Source organism: Rhamphochromis longiceps, linkage group LG5 (assembly GCF_057381845.1).
Source record: "Rhamphochromis longiceps isolate RC_006_pf linkage group LG5, R_longiceps_female_GT1.1, whole genome shotgun sequence".
NCBI classification, from domain to species: Eukaryota; Metazoa; Chordata; class Actinopteri; order Cichliformes; family Cichlidae; genus Rhamphochromis; species Rhamphochromis longiceps.
In genome coordinates, this window is record NC_140561.1 from 24,368,292 (window position 1) to 24,387,236 (window position 18,945).

General features: G+C 41.4%; 1 protein-coding gene across 2 annotated transcripts in view; it reads left to right on the plus strand.

Annotated features, from left to right (window-relative positions):
* The first annotated feature begins 12,053 nt into the window (after nt 1-12,053).
* terf2ip (telomeric repeat binding factor 2, interacting protein) overlaps nt 12,054-18,945 on the plus strand; it is a 9,066-nt gene continuing 2,174 nt past the window's right edge. Inside the window, exons 1-7 of one of the 2 annotated variants that reach the window (XM_085406778.1) lie at nt 12,054-12,128; nt 15,015-15,252; nt 15,501-15,646; nt 15,833-16,065; nt 18,025-18,099; nt 18,188-18,794; nt 18,877-18,945. The exon at nt 18,877-18,945 is cut by the window's right edge and continues 32 nt beyond it. In XM_085406778.1, the coding sequence (XP_085262904.1) occupies nt 15,023-15,252; nt 15,501-15,646; nt 15,833-16,065; nt 18,025-18,099; nt 18,188-18,794; nt 18,877-18,945 (1,360 nt within the window). In that variant the 5' untranslated portion in view covers nt 12,054-12,128; nt 15,015-15,022. The remainder of the gene's footprint in view (nt 12,129-15,014; nt 15,253-15,500; nt 15,647-15,832; nt 16,066-18,024; nt 18,100-18,187; nt 18,795-18,876) is intronic. The other variant, XM_085406779.1, reaches the window with a different exon arrangement.

Genomic DNA, 18,945 nt, shown 5'->3' on the forward strand with positions numbered 1-18,945 from the left:
CCACGACTCCTTGAAAGGTTTAGTCCGCAAGTTTGTAGCCAATCAGACATCAGACGCACACCTAGTTGCCGTGTCTGATAGCATCAGACGCGATAAAAAGAAGCTTCATTTGAAGAATGAAACCATTGTGAAAAAAGTTAAAGTTGTTTACAATAAGCGCCGTGTGCTCCCAGACTTCACAACCCTTCCTTATGGATTTTAAATTAGAACAGCGGTTTGACGCCCGGTTGCAGCATCCGTTCAGCATGGTGATCAGCGGTCCCAGTAACTGTGGCAAGACTTTTTTTGTTAAAAACATAATTGAAAACTCTTCCAGGATTATATCATGCAGCATTGATAACATTGTGTATATATACTCATGCTGGCAGACACTATATGACCAGCTTCTTAAGATAAGAAACATAAACTTTGTTAACGGTATACCCGAATCTCTTGCTGATGACACCCTTCTGCCTGCAGAAAAGAACAATTTGTTAATTATAGACGATGTAATGAACGATGCAGCTAACAATTTAGAAGTACAAAATGTGTTCACAAAGTATGTGCATCATAGGAATTTGAGTTGTATATATCTAGTTCAGAATTTGTTTATTCAGGGAAAATCCAGTAGAACCATTTCCTTGAACACTAATTACCTAATATTGTTTAAAAATCCGAGAGATAAATATCAGGTTATGCTTTTAGCCAGGCAAATGTTTCCGGGTAATACTAAATATTTTATAGAAGCGTTTAATGATGCCACATCGACAACATACGGGTATCTTTTAATAGACTATAAAGCTAAGACCCCGGACTATTTAAGACTCAGAACAAATTTACTGTCAGACCGTCCGGTTGTTTACATTCCAAAACAAAAATCAGCAAAGAGGTGAGAGGATGTCATCATGCATGCGGAGGAATCTGTCTCTGTTGGAGATGATATACAGGGCTCCTCCTACTCTACGCAGAGTTATTATTAGTAATTCAAACTTAGATTTTATCAATGCATTGTGTGAGATAGCCTTTAATGTATTGCATGGTAACATTCCACTGACCAATCAGCAGTACAAACAGCTAAAAAAGAAAAAAACAATAATCAGACTGATTGCAGACAAAAAAATAAAATCTTTGAAAAAGAGAAAGACAATCAACCAATCTGGAGGGTTTTTACTGCCGTTATTAGGGGCTGCAATCCCTTTCATAACCAGTCTGATAGCAAACAGGTGAAAATGGAACATGTGCAAAAGATGTTTTTGGTACCCCAACACCAGTTGGACTTAATAAAGCAACAGCAGCAGCAGCAGCAAACAGGCACCATCAGACAACAGTCTCAGAACGAGTTGGACAAGGAGATGTTACAAGTGTTACAAGATTCTGACATAGATGTGTATGAGAAGGCTAAAAAATACAGCGATATTCTCCAAAGATACCTCACCCTTGTGAGACAAGGTGCCCGTGAAAAGAATGTATTGTCTTTATCATTACCTGAACAATTTAACAGGGATGTGCAACCCCAGTCGGCGGACACATTGCCTGTTCATGGTGCGGGATCTTGTTGCGGAGAATGTTTTAACACACATACCTAAAAGGAGTAGGAGGAATGCAGAACTTATTCTATCAGCGGTGAACCGTTCGCCACACTTGATCTCTTACAATGACAAAGGCGAAATTGTTGTTGATAAACAAACCATCCCTGGTTCACACATTTATGATCTAATTAAAGCCGTCACAACCACACACACACCTTCTGAGGGTTTGAGACCTATCGGCTGGACAGAGTTTTTAAAAGCTTTCTCAGATTTAAACATACCGTTATCAGCCATATCTAACACAGGCATACGTAAGACCGTCGCCATGTATAAAACCGATTACACACTGTCTGAAGACTGCGGTTTTTTAAAACACACACCAAAAAAGAACACCCCCGGTGGACCGCTGCGACATAGTACACTAAAAAAAATAAAGAATAAAAAAAACAAATTAAAGGGGGGTCCTGTAGAGTGGTTGGATTTTTGAATTCAGTTTTTTTTTTTTCTTATTGCAGAAATTGTTTTTCTGCTAAAAATATTTGCTGTTTGGTGTTTTTCAACTGTTATGTTTTTTTTTCACTTATTGCTGCTAAATTGTTTTGTTTTATTTTCTTTTATTACTGTTAAATATTTTATGTCTTTTATTACTGGTTAATGTTTGATTTCTTTTATTTATGTTTAAACAAAGTATGTTATGAATCTATATATATATATATATATATATGAGATTTGATAATAAATACCATTGACTCGATTAAATCATGCTCTCATGTTGTTTTTATTATTATTCTCATTAGTACATATCAGTATCCACATTGCACACACACATAATCACTGCATACAGCAACAGGTTGTATGTTGTTGACAAATCGACTTGCCTGGAACACCTCACCCAGGAGGCGCCCAGGGGGCATCCTTGTCAGATGCCCGAACCACCTCAGCTGGCTCCTTTCGATGTGGAGGAGCAGCTGCTCTACTCTGAGCCCCTCCCGGATGGCCGAACTTCTCACCCTATCTCTAAGGGAGAGGCCAGCCACCCTTCGGAGGAAGCTCATTTCTGCCGCTTGTATCCGCGATCTTGTTCTTTCGGTCACTACCCACAGCTCGTGGCCATAGGTGAGGGTAGGGACGTAGATCGACCGGTAAATTGGGAGCTTCGCTTTTACACTCAGCTCCCTCTTCCCCTCCTCACCACGACGGACCGGTGCAGCGTCTGCATTAGTGCAGCTGCAGCCCCAATCCGTCTGTCGATCTCCGGCTCCCTTCTCCCATCACTCGCGAACAAGACCCCGAGATACTTGAACTCCTCCACTTGGGGCAGGAACTCATCCCCGACCCGGAGTGGGCACTCCACCCTTTTCCGGCTGAGAACCATGGCCTCAGATTTGGAGGTGCTGATCCTCATTCCCGCTGCTTCACACTCAGCTGCGAACCGTTCCAGTGCGAGCTGGAGGCCCTCACTCGATGAAGCCAACAGAACCACATCATCCGCAAAAATCAGAGATGAGATTCTGAGGCCACCAAAGCGAAAGCCCTCCGCCACTTGGCTGCGCCTAGAAATCCTGTCCATAAAAATTATGAACAGAACCGGAGACAAAGGGCAGCCCTGGCAGAGCCCATCACCCACCGGGAACGAGTCCGACTTATTGCCGGCAATGCAAACCAAGCTCTTGCAACGGTTGTATAGGGATCGAATGGCCCGTAGCAATGGGCCAGACACCCCATACTCCCGCAACACCTCCCACAGGACACCCCGAGGGACACGGTCAAATGCCTTCTCCAAGTCCACAAAACACATGTAGACTGGTTGGGCAAACTCCCATGCACCCTCAAGTATCCTCGAGAGGATAAAGAGCTGGTCCAGTGTTCCGTGACCAGGACGAAAACCGCATTGTTCCTCCTGTATCCGAGGTTCGACTAGCGGACGAACTCTCCTTTCCAGCACCCTGGCATAGACTTTCCCAGGGAGGCTGAGGAGTGTGATCCCCCTGTAGTTGGAACACACTCTCCGGTCCCCCTTCTTAAAGATGGGGACCACCACCCCGGTCTGCCAGTCCACAGGTACTGCCCCTGATCTCCACGCAACATTGCAGAGGCGTGTCAACCAGGACAGCCCTACAACGTCCAGAGCCTTCAGGAACTCGGGGCAGACCTCATCAACACCAGGGGCTCTGCCACCAAGGAGTTGTTTAACTGCCTCAGTGACCTCGCCCCCGGAAATTGGCGGGTCATTCCCCTCATCCCCAGACTCTGCTTCCTCCTCAGAAGACGTGTCAGTGGGATTAAGGAAATCCTCGAAGTATTCCTTCCACCGCCTGACAATTTTCTCAGTCGACGTCAGCAGCGCTCCGCCAGCACTATACACAGTGCAGGTAGAGCACCGCTTTCCCCTCCTGAGACGCCTGACGGTTTGCCAGAATCTCTTCGAGGCAGTCCGAAAGTCTTTTTCCATGGCCTCTCCGAACTCCTCCCACACCTGAGTTTTTGCTTCAGCCACTGCCTGAGCCGCATTCCGCTTGGCCTGTCGATACCTGTCGGCTGCCTCCGGAGTCCCACAGGCTAACCAAGCCCGATAGGACTCCTTCTTCAGCCTGGTGGCTCCCTTCACCTCTGGTGTCCACCATTTGGTTCGGGGATTACCACCACGGCAGGCACCAACCACCTTGCGGCCGCAGCTCAATGCAGCAGCTTCGGCAATGGAGACGCTGAACATGGTCCATTCGGACTCAATGTCCCCAGTCTCCCTCGGAATGCTGTTGAAGCTCTGCCGGAGGTGTGCGTTGAAGATCTCGCAGACTGGGGCCTCTGCTAGACGTTCCCAGCACACCCTCACTACACGTTTAGGTGCACCAGGTCTGTCCAGCGTCCTCCCCCGCCAGCTGATCCAACTCACCACCAGATGGTGATCAGTTGACAGCTCAGCCCCTCTCTTTACCCGAGTGTCCAGAACATATGGTCGCAGGTCTGGTGATACGATTACAAAATCGATCATCGACCTACGGCCTAGAGCGTCCTGGTGCCACGTGCACTTATGGACACTCTTATGTTCGAACAGGGTTATGGCCAAACTGTGATTAGCACAGAAGTCCAATAACAAAGCACCGCTCAGGTTCAGATCAGGGAGGCCGTTCCTCCCAATCACGCCCCTCCACGTCTCGCTGTCGTTACCCACGTGAGCATTGAAGTCTCCCAGCAGGACAACAGAGTCCCCAGGTGGAGCACCTTCCAGCACACCCCCCCCCCCCCCCCCCCCCCAGGGACTCTAAGAAGGCTGGGTACTCCGAACTGCCCGGTAACCCTATCCTGGGCAGGGTAAACTGTTCCCTCGATATTCTTTTCATAAGGGTCTTCTGAATCGCTCTTTGTCTGGTCCCTCACCCAGGACCAATTTGCCATGGGAGACCCTACCAGAGGGCAAAAGCCCCCAGACAACATAGCCCCTGGGATCCCTGGGACACACAAACCCCTCCACCACGATAAGGTAGCGATTCAAGGAGGAGGTCTTTGCTGTTAATAGGGTGAAACTGTTTGATGGTGTTTAAGCAGTTTTTCGGTGGACACAGTACATATTCTGGATCTGCTGTTGATGTACCAATTGCTTCTCTAATCTTTTGGATTTTTTCTGTGAAGAATTTGGCAAAGTCATTGCAGGCCATGGTTGAATGAAGTTCAGCTGCCACTGGCACAGGAGGGTTTGTTAGCCTGTCAACTGATGTCAGAGAAGTAGGACCTTCTTGCACTCCTCAGTTGTAAATTATAAATGTGAAGTTTCTCTTTATAGATGTCATAATGAACCTGGAGGTTTGTTTTTCTCCATCTGCGCTCAGCTTTCCTAAACTCTCTTTTTTCATTTTTCACCAGTGTGGAGTTTCTCCATGGAGACTTTTTCCTTCCAGAGATAACCTTCACCTTAATGGGAGCAATTGTATCCATTACATTTAACATTTTTGCATTGAAGCTATTGACGACCTCATTGACTGAACCTCTGGGCAGGTCAGGTGTTAATGGGAAGACCTGGTTAAAGATCTCACTACTGTCTTCAGTTATACACCGTTTTGTGATCACTGCTGTTGATATATTTGTGTGGGCTGAGATTTTACTTTCAAAGAAAACACAGTAATGATCAGACAGGCCCACATCAGACACAGTAATCAGGTCCACTGATGAATACAGCTGCATTCAGAGAGTTTACAGTATTTAGTAATCCAGTAAAGTCCTGTTTCAGAACCTCCGACTGTTGTTTGGACACATCGTTTGACCCTGTATGCAGAACAATGTTTGTCACAGTTGGATATTCATCTGCAATTTGAAGAATTCTCTCCTTCAGGTTGTTGACCATATCGTTAGGAAAGCAGAGGACTTTAGTGTTTTTACCGCACATCCTTTGTACATCCTTTACGGCAGAGTCACCCACAATCAGAGTTTCAGGCCTAGCCTTTAGCTTTCCCTGTGGCCTTTTACTTTTCAAAAGATTTTCGGGCCTTACTTCGCTACTTTTAGATGGATGGTTGTCCGATATAGATCCAGGGTCCTTTGATAGTGGAGCAAATCTGTTCTGCAGTTTCACATTCAGTTGTTTTGAAGGTTTGTTGTTAACCTTCCTATTCACGGTTGTCCAGTCCTGTTTCCTCTCGTATACAGGGGTAGAAGAGCTTCTCTGTCTCGTAGGAAGTGAAGGCCAGTCGGTTTCAGAGATTTCAGCTCGCTGTGCCCTGCCTGTGATACATCCTCCCCCTTCCAGGAGACATGATTTATGTCTTGGTTTTGCACCAAGACAGTCCAAGGGGGGATTATCGCTTGAGGATTTATAATAGTGCACAAAGTCTACTTTCTTGGTCATGTTATCTGTGCTCCTTAGCTGTGTACTAGCTTGCTCATCACCATTGTTTTGAATCAAAGGCAAGGTTGTTTCATTTCCACACAGTCCATTTACCTCCACGTTTACTTCTAAGCGATGAATTTTTGTCTCCAGTACTGCAATCTTCTGCAGGAGGCTGTGGTAGTCATCTTTGGAGAGGGAAGGCATCTTGTTGCTAGTTAGCCTAGCGGTTAGCACCTTTCCAGGCTATTGAGGCTGCTCGGTGCCCAGACGCTGTAATCAGGCTTCAGCTGTGTCTAGGCCACAGACACACGGAGCGCTGAGGATAAGGTAACTATAAAAATGTTGCTGTTTCTGCATGTTAAGAACACTTTAGTCCTAATGATCTATAAGTGTCCAGAAGCTATCGCAGGTAAGCTCATATGGAAAAAAGGGAAAAAATCAGCATAAAAATCAATAAAAATCAATAAAAGAAGCAAAGCATTTAAAGAGCAAAGAGATGAAGCGTCCACACTCACAAAGGGGGAGCCTTGAGAGCTGGTACTAGTAATTCCTATAGATGTTCCAACTTTTCTGGATTACTTACAACCCCCTCTGTCTGCATAAAGGCAGTGTTGGGACACACTGTGGTACCATACCCCAGTGACCATCAGTTAAACAGTATTGTACTGCAGAAAGTGGTGTGCTACAAAAATGGCGAGAAAAAAGCAATTAACAACGAAAGAGAGACAGACCATCATAACACTTAAAAATGTAGTTCTTTCCTACAGAGAAATTGCAAAGAAAGTCAAGATGTCAGTGAGTACAGTTTCCTTTACCATCAAAGGGCACTCGGAAAACTGGGGCAAACTCTGACAGGAAGAGGTCTGCCAGACCCAAAAGCCACAAATGAATCAGAGGACAAGTTTCTGAGAGTTAACAGCTTGCATGATAGGTGCCTCACAGGACAACAGCTTCAAGCACAGCTTAATAGTGGTTGTAGTAAGCAAGTCTCAGGTTCAACTGTGAACAGAAGACTTCAAGCTGCAGCTTTGACAGGACGAGTTGCAGCAAAAAGGCCATTGCTAAGACGTCATGAAACAGTGCCATCCAACTGAAGACTGGAAGAAGATATTATGGACTAATGAATCGAAATTTGAAATCTTCGGTTCATCACACAGGATCCTTGTACACCATCAAGTAGGCGAAGGGACATTGTGTGGCATCAACTGTCAAACATGAGGGAGGAAGTGTGATGGTCTGGGGCTGGTTTGCTGGATCCAGGGTCGGTGACTTATAGAGAGTGAGAGGCACCCTGAACCAAACAGCATTCTTCAGTGCCATGCAATACCCTCTGGTATGCGTCTAGCAGTCAGGGGTTCATCCCGTGGCAACATAATGACCTAAAACACGAGTCCAAGCTATGCCAGAACTACCTCAGGAAAAAAGAACAAGATGGGAAGCTTGAAAACAGGGAGCGGCCAGCACTTAAACTTAAACGCCATCGAGCTGGTTTAGGATGAACTGGACAGAAGAGTGAAAGCAAAGCAACCGACACGTGCTGCACATTTATGAGACCTTCTGTAACAGATATGGGAAGAACTTTCTGAAGAATATTTGATTTCTACTGCAGAAAGAAGCTCTTCAGCTGTTACATCTGCCAAAGGTGGCTACTTAGATGAGTCAAAACTTTAGAATACATTTTGGTCTATAAATTGAGTCCATGATTTCTTTTTTAAGTTAATTGCTTATTTGTACTATGCTTTCATTTCAGAGTGCAATGAGACATTAGACGGCATAATTTTCAATAAAAACTGGAAAAATTGTTGACAAATATATATATATATATGAGGCAATATGGGAAGTTTATTAAGTTGCATGACTTGCAAAAATTGAAGGATGTGGAAAACTTCTGTGGTTCAACTTGTGGTGAACTTTTCCAGACTACACAGCAAAAAAACCTCGTGCCTGAAATCAAACATGACACATCTTTAGCTTTAGCAGAAAACAAGCGTTACTTGTGTTCCCACAATAGCACTAAGAAGAGTTTTTTATACGTCAGGTTTAGTTTAATAATTTTATTGCTTTGTGCAGTTTTGGAATAAGGTGGTGAAACCGGTGCAGGAGATTTATATTTTACTTGTCAAGAGCTGCCTCAAGGGGGTCAATTGACTGGTCAAAAATCTCCCACTCAGCTGACAGGGTTTATGAGTTTTACAGTGATGAAATTTCTCTGCTGTAAACATATGATCCTCATCAGTTTAGGTCTCTGTGGTCCCAACCCTGGTTTGACTAAATATTTTCACAAACTGAAAGGACGATTCAGTTTTTAACTTTTGCTCATTGTTGAGCTTAAGTTTGGAGAAATAAACATATATAAAACAAATGTAAACCTTATATTTTCATATTTATAGTTAGTTAGTTAGTTAGTTAGTTAGTTAGTTAGTTAGTTAGTTAGTTAGTTAGTTAGTTAGTTATGTAACTGTGTGGATATTAAAGTGGTAAAACAACCAACCTTGCAACCTCGCTGACAGATGAGACCAGAGCGGCGATTTTTTAATGCACAACACCACATTTTGAGAAATCCTAAATCAGCATATCAGCACAGACACCTCAAACCAACTGTGAGGCACAGTGGTGGAGTGGTGAAGATTTGGGCTTGTTTTGCAGCCACAAAACAAGCACAAATCTTGTTTTGGGCTTGTTTTAACTCACATTCTAGAGTTAAATGTGAGGCCATCTGTCCAACAGATGAAACTTAGATAAAACTGGGTTGCGCAATAAAACTGTGATCTCAAGCACAGCAGTGAATCTGCAACAAAACAGCTGAAAGCGAAAATGATCAATGTGTTGCAATAGGTCAGCTAAAGTCCAGACCTCAGCCGGTTTGAAATAGTTTGCAAACCTCAGTTTGCAAACTATTTCTATGAAGCGTGGGCCAGAATTCCTCCACAATAATGTGAGAGCCAAATAAAGTGAAACGGAAAATTATTAGTCAAGTTATTGCTGCTAAAGGTGGTTGTACAAGCTGCTGAATCATGGGCTGCACTTTTTGTGAAAACTTTCTATTTCATATGACAGTAACTCAAAGCCATGGCAGTTCTACTGAAAAGCTAATGGCAGATAAACCATTCTTTTTCATTTGTAAAGTCCACACATTTACTGAAAAAATGCAGTTAAATACTGTAGATCTCTGAACCCTCCATAGCCCATCTCCAGAATGCAGCAGCACAATACAAATAGAAGCTAACAAATCACACCTATTCTTGCTTTACTTCACTGTCTCCCAGTGAAATTCAGAATCAAAATTCTGTTATAAACATATGAAGCACTACATGGACTGTAAAGCCAGCAGTGTTGGGTAAGTTACTTTAAATTAGTAACTTAGTTACATTACTAGTTACTTCTATCAAAAGTAACTCAATTACTTCAAGTTACTCGTTACTTTCAGAGTAACTAGTTACTAGGGAAAGTAACTTTGGTTTTACTCAGAATTCTCTTGTTAATGTGTTGCTTCCGTAACTGGATACCCAGCAAGATTGCCGGTCTTCTAGCTTGCTTACTTGCCACAAGTGCACTGTGCCACCTACCAATAGAAAGGAAAAAATAATGTGCACATTTCCACAAGAGAAATCCCACACCTGATTCTATCCTAGCCTGCTTTTTACATCAAACACGAAAACTGCAGTCGTGGTGCTTGTACTCAGAACTCGGAAATTCTGCCTTCTGAATAGGAAGATGTAGGTAACACCAGACTGAAGATGAGCTGCATACAGGGCTGGACTGGGACAAAAAAATCGTCCTGGGCATTTTGACTAGAGACCGGCCCACCATTATAGGAAAAATCATAAAGCCTTTGAATGAAAATAAACACTGTTGTGACAGTGATGTACACTGTTCTGATGGTATATATGTATCAATCTATCAATTGTTTGTTGCAAGACTCAGATAATTATTTTTTTTAAAAGTGAGACATTTTAAATGAGAATAAGAAAGTATTTCTTTGTGCCCCCCCTTTCCCTTTTAATGCCCTACATGGACCCCTGGCAACACTTTGCTAGACCCGCCCCTGCACAGTTACCAGCTGTCAGCTGCTTAGAAAAGGATCCTGGTGTTATTAGTCTCTCAGAAACAGTTCATAACTTCCCTTCAACTCATTCATGTTAACTAAAAGGTAAACCTGTTTCTCCATCACCTGTTCAGCTCTGATGATTCAGTAAGGACATCTCCTGGTTTCATCTTCATGTTTCCCTCTCATCACATAACCAAACCAATATCATAACCAGCAGGTTTACAGCTGTGGCTCCAGCAAACATCAGCTGATACTAGAAATTAATATTAAATAAATTCTAACAACAGCTGATCAAGCTTAAAAGTGCTGCTGTTGTTTACCGCGACATCCGCTGGTTTCCTCTTTCTGGCGCAAAGTGGGCGATAAACAAACAAGAGAGAAAAGCCGATCAGCTGATCATTGATCAGTTTCATGATTGAAGTAGAAACAGGAGAGGGAGGGTGAGAGGATGAGAGAAGAAGAGGCAGCTGTGCGGCGTAAACACAGAATAACTCCAGCTTTGTGTCTTTTTCATTGTAGCTGAAGTCCGGGACAAACTGTTCCTTTTCACCTCAATACGAAACGCTTAATATTTTCTCTGAATACGAGACGATTCCGTTTTTTACGGGACGGTTGGCAACTCTAATAATTAACCTTATGAACAAAATAAAGTTCAACATCAGTATCATAGCACCCACCCAGCTGTATAGAAACTCCGTCATGCTAGCTAGCACGCAGTACGAAAAAGTCAGCATAACTAAAATAAACTCCACCTAAACTTGGTTCATATCTGACCCAGATGGACTGCAGGTTATAACTTCTTACCTGAAGTTCAGTTCACCTGACACTCTCGGACCAGCGGCCGCTTCGGGTCTCTCCTCCTGCCTCCCTTTTTCTTCATCCACTTGCTGGCTTCCACCACTTGCTAATATTATTGAATCTGTGGAAGCTCCGCGATAGCCACCACACAAGTAACGAATAACGAGCCTATCTAAATCCCAGTAACGAGTAACGCGTTCCTGGTTTTGGCATAATAACTAGTTACCGTGCTCGTTACCACAATAATAACGTAGTTACTGTAACGCGTTACTTAATAACGCGTTAGTCCCAACACTGAAAGCCAGTGAGACCATATGACTGCAGCTGGCTTTTCAGACAATATCATCAAGTTCCCACTGTCTTACTTTAAACCAGAGGCAATCACACTTTTGAGGTTGTAACCCTAAACCTTGGAACAGCCTCATTTACTCATTCCCATTTATTTTAGGCCATAGTTTATATGTATTTGCCTGTATGGAAGTGTTGGAATGAATGTGTGATCCTGGGGTTGATTATTAGTCTGTATGGTGTAATGTGTATACTTAGCTTTAATGTTGTTGAGTCTGGCTTTGTAACTCCATATTTTGAAAAGTGTTGTACAAATAAAGCTATTATTATTGTTGTTGTTTACTTTTTATTCTTGACCTTCTACTTTTGCCACTATAATTATATGAGTATAATTTTCAGTATCATTATGATATTTTAAGTATTATTTCACAACAACATGTATATTTTCCTTTCCTTACTTATAAATGAGGATTTTCACAAGATCTTTACTTACTTTTACTTCTTTACATACTTTTCCTTTATCGCATAATATGGATGCGACCAGTGGGGGCGATACGGAGCCTCTAACCTCTAACAATTCAACAAGGAAGAAAAAGACCCGGAAGTGAGCTTTGTTGTTTTTCTGGGGCGGGAAAGACTAGCTAGGAAGAAGGCAAAGTGCACGGTAAGTTTAAAACATTATTTCTAATCTAAGATGACATTTATTTAGGCGACTGCTTTTTTTACAGTTTGCCATTTGACGGGCTAGCGATGTTACACACCTCCTCCCTGCTGTTCATGTGAGCCTGAAAAACGTGTCTGAGCGGTACACGTAGCGTTTTCTGTGCCTCATATTTTCACACTGGATGAATCTGTCCAGCTTTGCATAGTTTCCGGTTGATTTTCTTTTATATAATATTCCCTTATAAGAAAATCAGCCACAACGACCTCACAGTGAATTTAAGTGACCGTTTTATATTGTAAACTACAACAAAAAATATAAACATAAACGCAAAAATAATGTTGATGTATATTTACTATACCAAGAACCCACTTAAATCAATAAAACAAACAACCATCTCACAAAATAATCATTTTAAAGTTGCTTCAACCAAGCTTGAACACCGTAAACCTTTAAATAGCTTAGAAAGAAAATTCAGCACGAACAATGGATGTTGGAAATTATACAAATAAGCAAAACAGTTCATTTAAATCCGTAGGCAGATTACATAAAATATACAAGTATACAACTCATAACAGACAATAGATAAGTAAAGTAATGTAGTATGAAGTCTTAAAATTAACGTATATAGATCTGATTTGCCACCATCTACTGTTGGAGATGTGCCTTACATTATGATGGGTACACCACTCCTTTGTTATAGTTAGCGTTACGCCCGCCTAAATGTCCAGGGGATTTGGGGTAAGTGACAAAAAAGGAAAGAATGAGGCAATAAAATCGTTTTTTGTTTTTTTTCAATAATTAAACTGAAAGGTGACATGGACAAGTTGCTGACACCTTCCAAAAACAATGATCATAACAAAACCTGAAAGTTGGTCCAAATAGAGTAAGTTAAAATGGTTAAATAATGCAAAAACACACCATACCGCTCTACTGATCTGAAGTGTAGTAAATACACACATAAGTGTACAAGTCGGACTTTAAGTACTCTAGCTTAATTACTGAGGAGAATCTGCTGCACAGAAAGGTGGCACAAAGGCTGGAGAGACGGCAGGACACACACAGAGCACGTCCTGCTAAGGGCTATTTCAGTATTAATTTTACTTACAGTTTGTCCATCTCTAGGAACCTTAAGTAAACCTTTTAGATCAACCAGATATTAATGAATTACAATAGACCAGGCAAGAAGTAATAAATGTATGAAATATCTTTTCAGCATCACTCAGTGACATGATGTTTCTAATTTTAGAGCTAATGCACAGATGAAAAAAAGCAGTCCTACATATTTGTTTACTGCATGCATTAAAGGGCATATCCTAATCAAAAATGATGCCCAGGTTCCTCTCGGTGTTACTGGAGGCTAAAATAGTGCCACCCAGAGTAAGTATCTGGTTGGACACCATGTTCCTAAGATTTTTAGGGAAGAGTACAATAAAGCTCAGTTTTGTCTGAATTTAAAAGCAGGAAATTAGTGGTTACCTGCAACTGTTGTAGTGATCTGGATTGAAACCAGGCCTTGGTGTCTTTAAGACATGCCTGTACTTTTTTTCTAGTAGATTTGTATAATGTGGTTTCATGAATAATTAAAGCAGGGTATCATCTACCATTACAATAATGCATTAAAATAAATGTAAGTAGTCATGTAAGAAAGTCTTTTCTAATAATGTTACCTAAGGGATGTATAATGTAAACAGTAATGATCCTCACTAACTGTCCATCTATCAGATAGATATGATTTAAATTTCTGCAGTGCAGTTTTTTCATACCTACATTTTGTAGTAAAATATTGTGATCAGCAGTGTCGAATGCTGCACTGAGGTCTAGCAGAACAAGCACAGAGATGAATCCACTGACATAAGCCATAAGAAGATCATTCACAACCTTCACTAGTGCCGTTTCTGTACTGTTAAGATTTTCTGAATCTTGACTGCAACCCTTCAAATAAACAGTTGATGACAACTACTCTTTCAAGAATTTGAAATTGAAGGAAGATAGCTGGATGGAAAAGAGGCTTTTAGTAGTGATAATTACCACCACCTCAAAAGGCTATGGTGGGCAGCCTTTTAATAACGAAAGAGAAAGTGGGCAAATACTGTACACACGAAACCTTTGTATATAAAACAAGCATAGTTATTTTTTAATTTTAGCTCAAAAAATTAAATACAAATAAATAAATAGAATTAAAAAAATAGAAACATCTTGGTTGCAATGAGAGCCACAAATGGCCCAATTCATGTAAGACTTTAGAAATTAGATATAACGATTGATATTAACTTTTCGGCTTGACTTTTAAATTAAGTCCAGTGTGACCCACGATATCTGAACTTAACACTTAATTTGAACTTGCAGTGTCAAGCTCCTCTCTTTGTGAAACACACTTAACTACTTTTTTGGTTTTTTTCGGTATCTAGTAAAAGACATGATTGCATGAGATAGTCCTGAAACTGAGTCATTGCTGTAAGAATAAAACATTTTTAAAAATTTTGACATTCATTAGGTAGATGATTTATATGTGTTGACAATAAAAGTTGCCTAGTTGACAAAATAAATGATCACAAATTGTGTAACTGTTAACAGAATAGTGATGCATCGATATACTGCCAGTATTGACCAATTTTAAATAAGATATTTACCTTTGGCCATGAACTCTATTTGTTGTGTGTGATAAAGACATGGAAGACTTGACAAGTCTAAAAAATTAACAAATCATTTTATAATAATCTGACTTTTTTTCCTCCTGGCAAAAGAGGAAATTAATAACAACAGCAACAAAAAAACCCCGAAAACTAAAATATACAGAAAATGTAAGTTGCTGTTTGTCCAGAATTTCACACTCATCACATCCATGTAGCTCATTTATAGTACTGGCTGTTATTGAATCTCTTCCAGCAGGTGAGATGCCATCCAAAAGACAAGTTGTGGCCCAGCCTGCCTTCTCTCCAGTTCTCTTCATGACTGTGGAGGGTGAACCGATGAATTTCTTCTTGCGACCTGGTCCCATCAAACGCAAACTCCAGCCGCTCGTTTCAGCTGGAGGAGGAATGTTGTGCAACGTCCAGCAACCAGGAGCAATACTGCTGACTGATCCTGAGGACAGAAGTGTCATTCCTGAATCCACTGCACACTGGTACGTGCTGAACTGAGAATTCATGTTAATATCGGCAGGTGTTTACATTTAAAGAAATGCGATTTTTCTTTTCAGTCAATAAGAAGAAGATAAAAAAGAAAATGCTTCTTCAGTTTAGTTTGGTGGTGGTGATAAATTTATTCAACCCATTTATGATTCATATCTTATGAATCCCACACACACAACAGCAGCACTGGAGCATACCTGGAAGTCTTATTATCTACTTATATCCCTTGTTTACTTTTCAGGTACGTGTCCACCCAGTATATTTATGACTGTGTTGAGAAGAATGAACAGTTGAATTTAGAGGACTACAGGCTAAATCCTGAAAAGGTCCAAAGACATTCTGCTAGACTCAACAACAGCAAAAACAGTTCGCCTCAAGCCACAGGAGGTACGACTAAACCCCAGACTTTCCATGTCTGAAGGATTGTGTTCTAACACGTCTGCACTTTACAGATTACATTTTTTTTTATTACTTGAATTGTTTACAAGTTACAATTAGAAATGTGTGTAAATCTGGTGAATAGTTTAATCTGCTTCCGTTTTCTACATTATGTCTACAATCTTTTATAACTAGGCAGAAGTGCCTACACTACTGAAGAAGATGCTGCCATTTTAAATTATGTCAGCAAGCACAAGACGGAGACTGGGGGAAACCGGCTTTGGCAAGAGATGGAGAAACAGCATGTGACCGCACACACCTGGCAGTCGATGAAACACCGCTACAAAGCACAACTGGCTAAGAAACAGACAGCCGCCGTGGAGGCGGAAAAGCCAGAAGACAGTAAGACAGCAGAAGAAAAGACAGAGGTGATTAACTATCTGGATGTTGTCGTTACGATTTTGTTATTTTTAGTTGTGTTTTTTGTCATATGTTAGTCTGTTTCCACTGTTGCTTTGTTTTTTTAGTTAGAATTTTCAAAGTAAAGTTTGACTTTAAATACACAGACTATTTCCACGACATCATAAAATTAAAACAGTATTTAGTAAGTGACAGAGACAGAAAGACAAAGTGGCTCCATACTGTGATGGCTTACACGTTTGCCTAATCATCATCGTTTTATATAGCACTTTAAAAACACACCTGGTAGACCAAAGTGCTGTACAATACAAATATAAATATAGTAATACAATAGGAAAAACCAAACATAGCAATAAAATGAATAAAAATGTCAGTTGCCCACAGAGTTAAAAGCCAGGGAATAAAAATAGGTTTTTAATCTGGACTTAAAAACTGGCACTGATGTAGCTAATATAGAGAGGAAGATTATTCCAAAGCATCAGAGCCGCAATAGAGAACGCTCGGTCTCCTCTAAGTTTCAGCCGGGACTTAGGGACTGAAAGCAACAGCTGCTCAGCTGACTGAAGCGAACGAACGGGGACATGGGGCTTCAACAAATCAGACAAACAGGTGGCAGACCATTTAGAGATTTAAAAACCTAACATGTGAAAGAGTCCCAGTTTGATCCTGGGAGGAGACACAAATCCCTTTGGAGTTGTATCAGGAAAGGCAGCCAGTGAAAACATGCAGCGCTACCAACTGTGGCAATCCTTGTGAAAAAGGACGCAGCAGAAAGTAGCTTTATGAGTAAAAGAACCCACGTAGAGACGCTAAGTAAAAGTAAGGAAACCGTTTTTAAACCAGTGTTGTTCCATTTGAACAAAGTTTGTTATTTTTATCCAAAATATCAACATATTTACATCACAGCAGTGACAACAGCATCCACTAACATTACACGACTGACAGGCAAAATGATATTAGAATCTACATTACGACTGTACAGCAGGAGGAGATGTACCAGATAAGAAAATTCAAAATTTTTAATCCTTTGGATGATTGTTTAAAGTCTTACACAGCACCATGTGGATGCAGTCAGAAACATGAATATGAGTAAAGGTGAGACTGAGCTGGGCGTCTGTGAACAGGAGAAAGGTCAGCCCCGACAAACTGAGCAGCTCGTTCCAAAATGAGGGAATTCTTCTGTAGCATGTTTGTGGTTTGAATATTGTATATTATAGTATACACTGTATCAGCAGTCCCCAACCTTTTTTGCGTCACGGACTGGTTTATGTCGGACGATATTTTCACAGACCAGCCTTTAAGGTGTCGCGGATAAATACAACAAAATAAACCTGGTACCAAAAAAACAAAAAGAAGATTTATTCATAACACACGGGAGAAGACCCAGGGAAACTGAGTTAACGATAAAAACAATAAAGAATAATGATAAAAACCCTGAAAACCATAAATTTCACACATGAGCCTAAACCAGTCTGTGGCCCGGGGGTTGGGGACCGCTGGAATATGTTGTTATATTTATTGTTCTATATGAGATATTATTGATTGTTTTTTATCCACTTCGATTAACATAAAATGCAAATTCTACTCCTCGAACACATCCCATTTGTGAACTTTACAGTGTGTCTACTGCTGGTTTCAGCAGCATACTTAAACCGTCTTACCTGCGTTTACATTAGAATCCTGTTGTTCATTTTACTAAAACACCTTTATTGTAAAAAAAAAAAGAAGAAGAAGAAAAGGGGAAAAAAATCTGTCACGTGTAGTAAAATAGGTCACAAGCTACCTCCTAAACTTCTTGAAGCTTTAATAAAAATCTGGAACATTTTTACCAGGTGTAGGGTGAAGAGTTGCCACTGGGTGGCAGCAGTGGGTTAAATAAAATCAGACAACCAAATTCAGGCTGCTGGCAGTCACTTTTTTAATAGACTTTAATGCTGAAGCTTTTCATTTCCTCTGTCTGCCTCTAGGTGGAAGAGCATCAAGAGACAGATGCTCAGAAATCTTCATGTGAAGAAGATGTTTCAGAAACAGACCTAACACAGGTGGGAACTCACTGCTTGTATGCTGTAAGGGTGCTGTATGAGGTTATAGTTGCTGTAAAGACATAACCTGAAATGGGTGTCTCCACAGATGGATGTCCAGTTAGTACAAACAGGAAGCACACCAGAAAATGTAGACCAAGAGCAACATGTGAGTCAGAAAACAGATAAACAACAAACTGAAAGCAAACAATCAGAAACTCTAGAAGCTGAAGTATCTCAGGCCTTTCAAACTGCAGCGCCTTGTGCGGACCTACAGGCAGAGACCCAACTGCTAACAGCAGAGACCACAGACGCAGAAACAGGTGAACCTCAGCCTGTCTCCCCACAAAAACAAAGTTTGTCAGGGGATGACTCCACACCAGCTCAGCCTAAGCCCACGCCCAAATGTTCCTCATCAGAAAAGACAAACGAGAAGCAGAAGGCCTCCCCGGTGCTGGAACAACCGTTGCGTCGAACAACTCGCAGGCAGCTTGAGCTTGAACCGTATGGCAAAAAACTGAGGTCATCATCAACCCAAGCAGTGCGAACCACATCATCTCCCCAGCCCCTGAAAAAAACTAAGTCTGCTCTTCAACAAGATACGACCACAGACCAGCCGGCTCCCAAGAAAGCCAGAGGAAAAACTCCGAGAGCAGCGGCAGAGAGTGACGAGGAGCAGAGTACACCCGCAGCCATATCTAAAACAATACAAGCAGGTATGTCATGAAAACAAAGAGCCGTTTTCATTCTTTTGACAACCCTTCTTTTTACACTTTTTATACTTTTTGTGGTTTTCAGATGAAACCAATCCAGTGCCTCAGAAAGGAGAAAAGAAGAAAGAGAAGAGAAAGTTGGGGATTCTTGAAT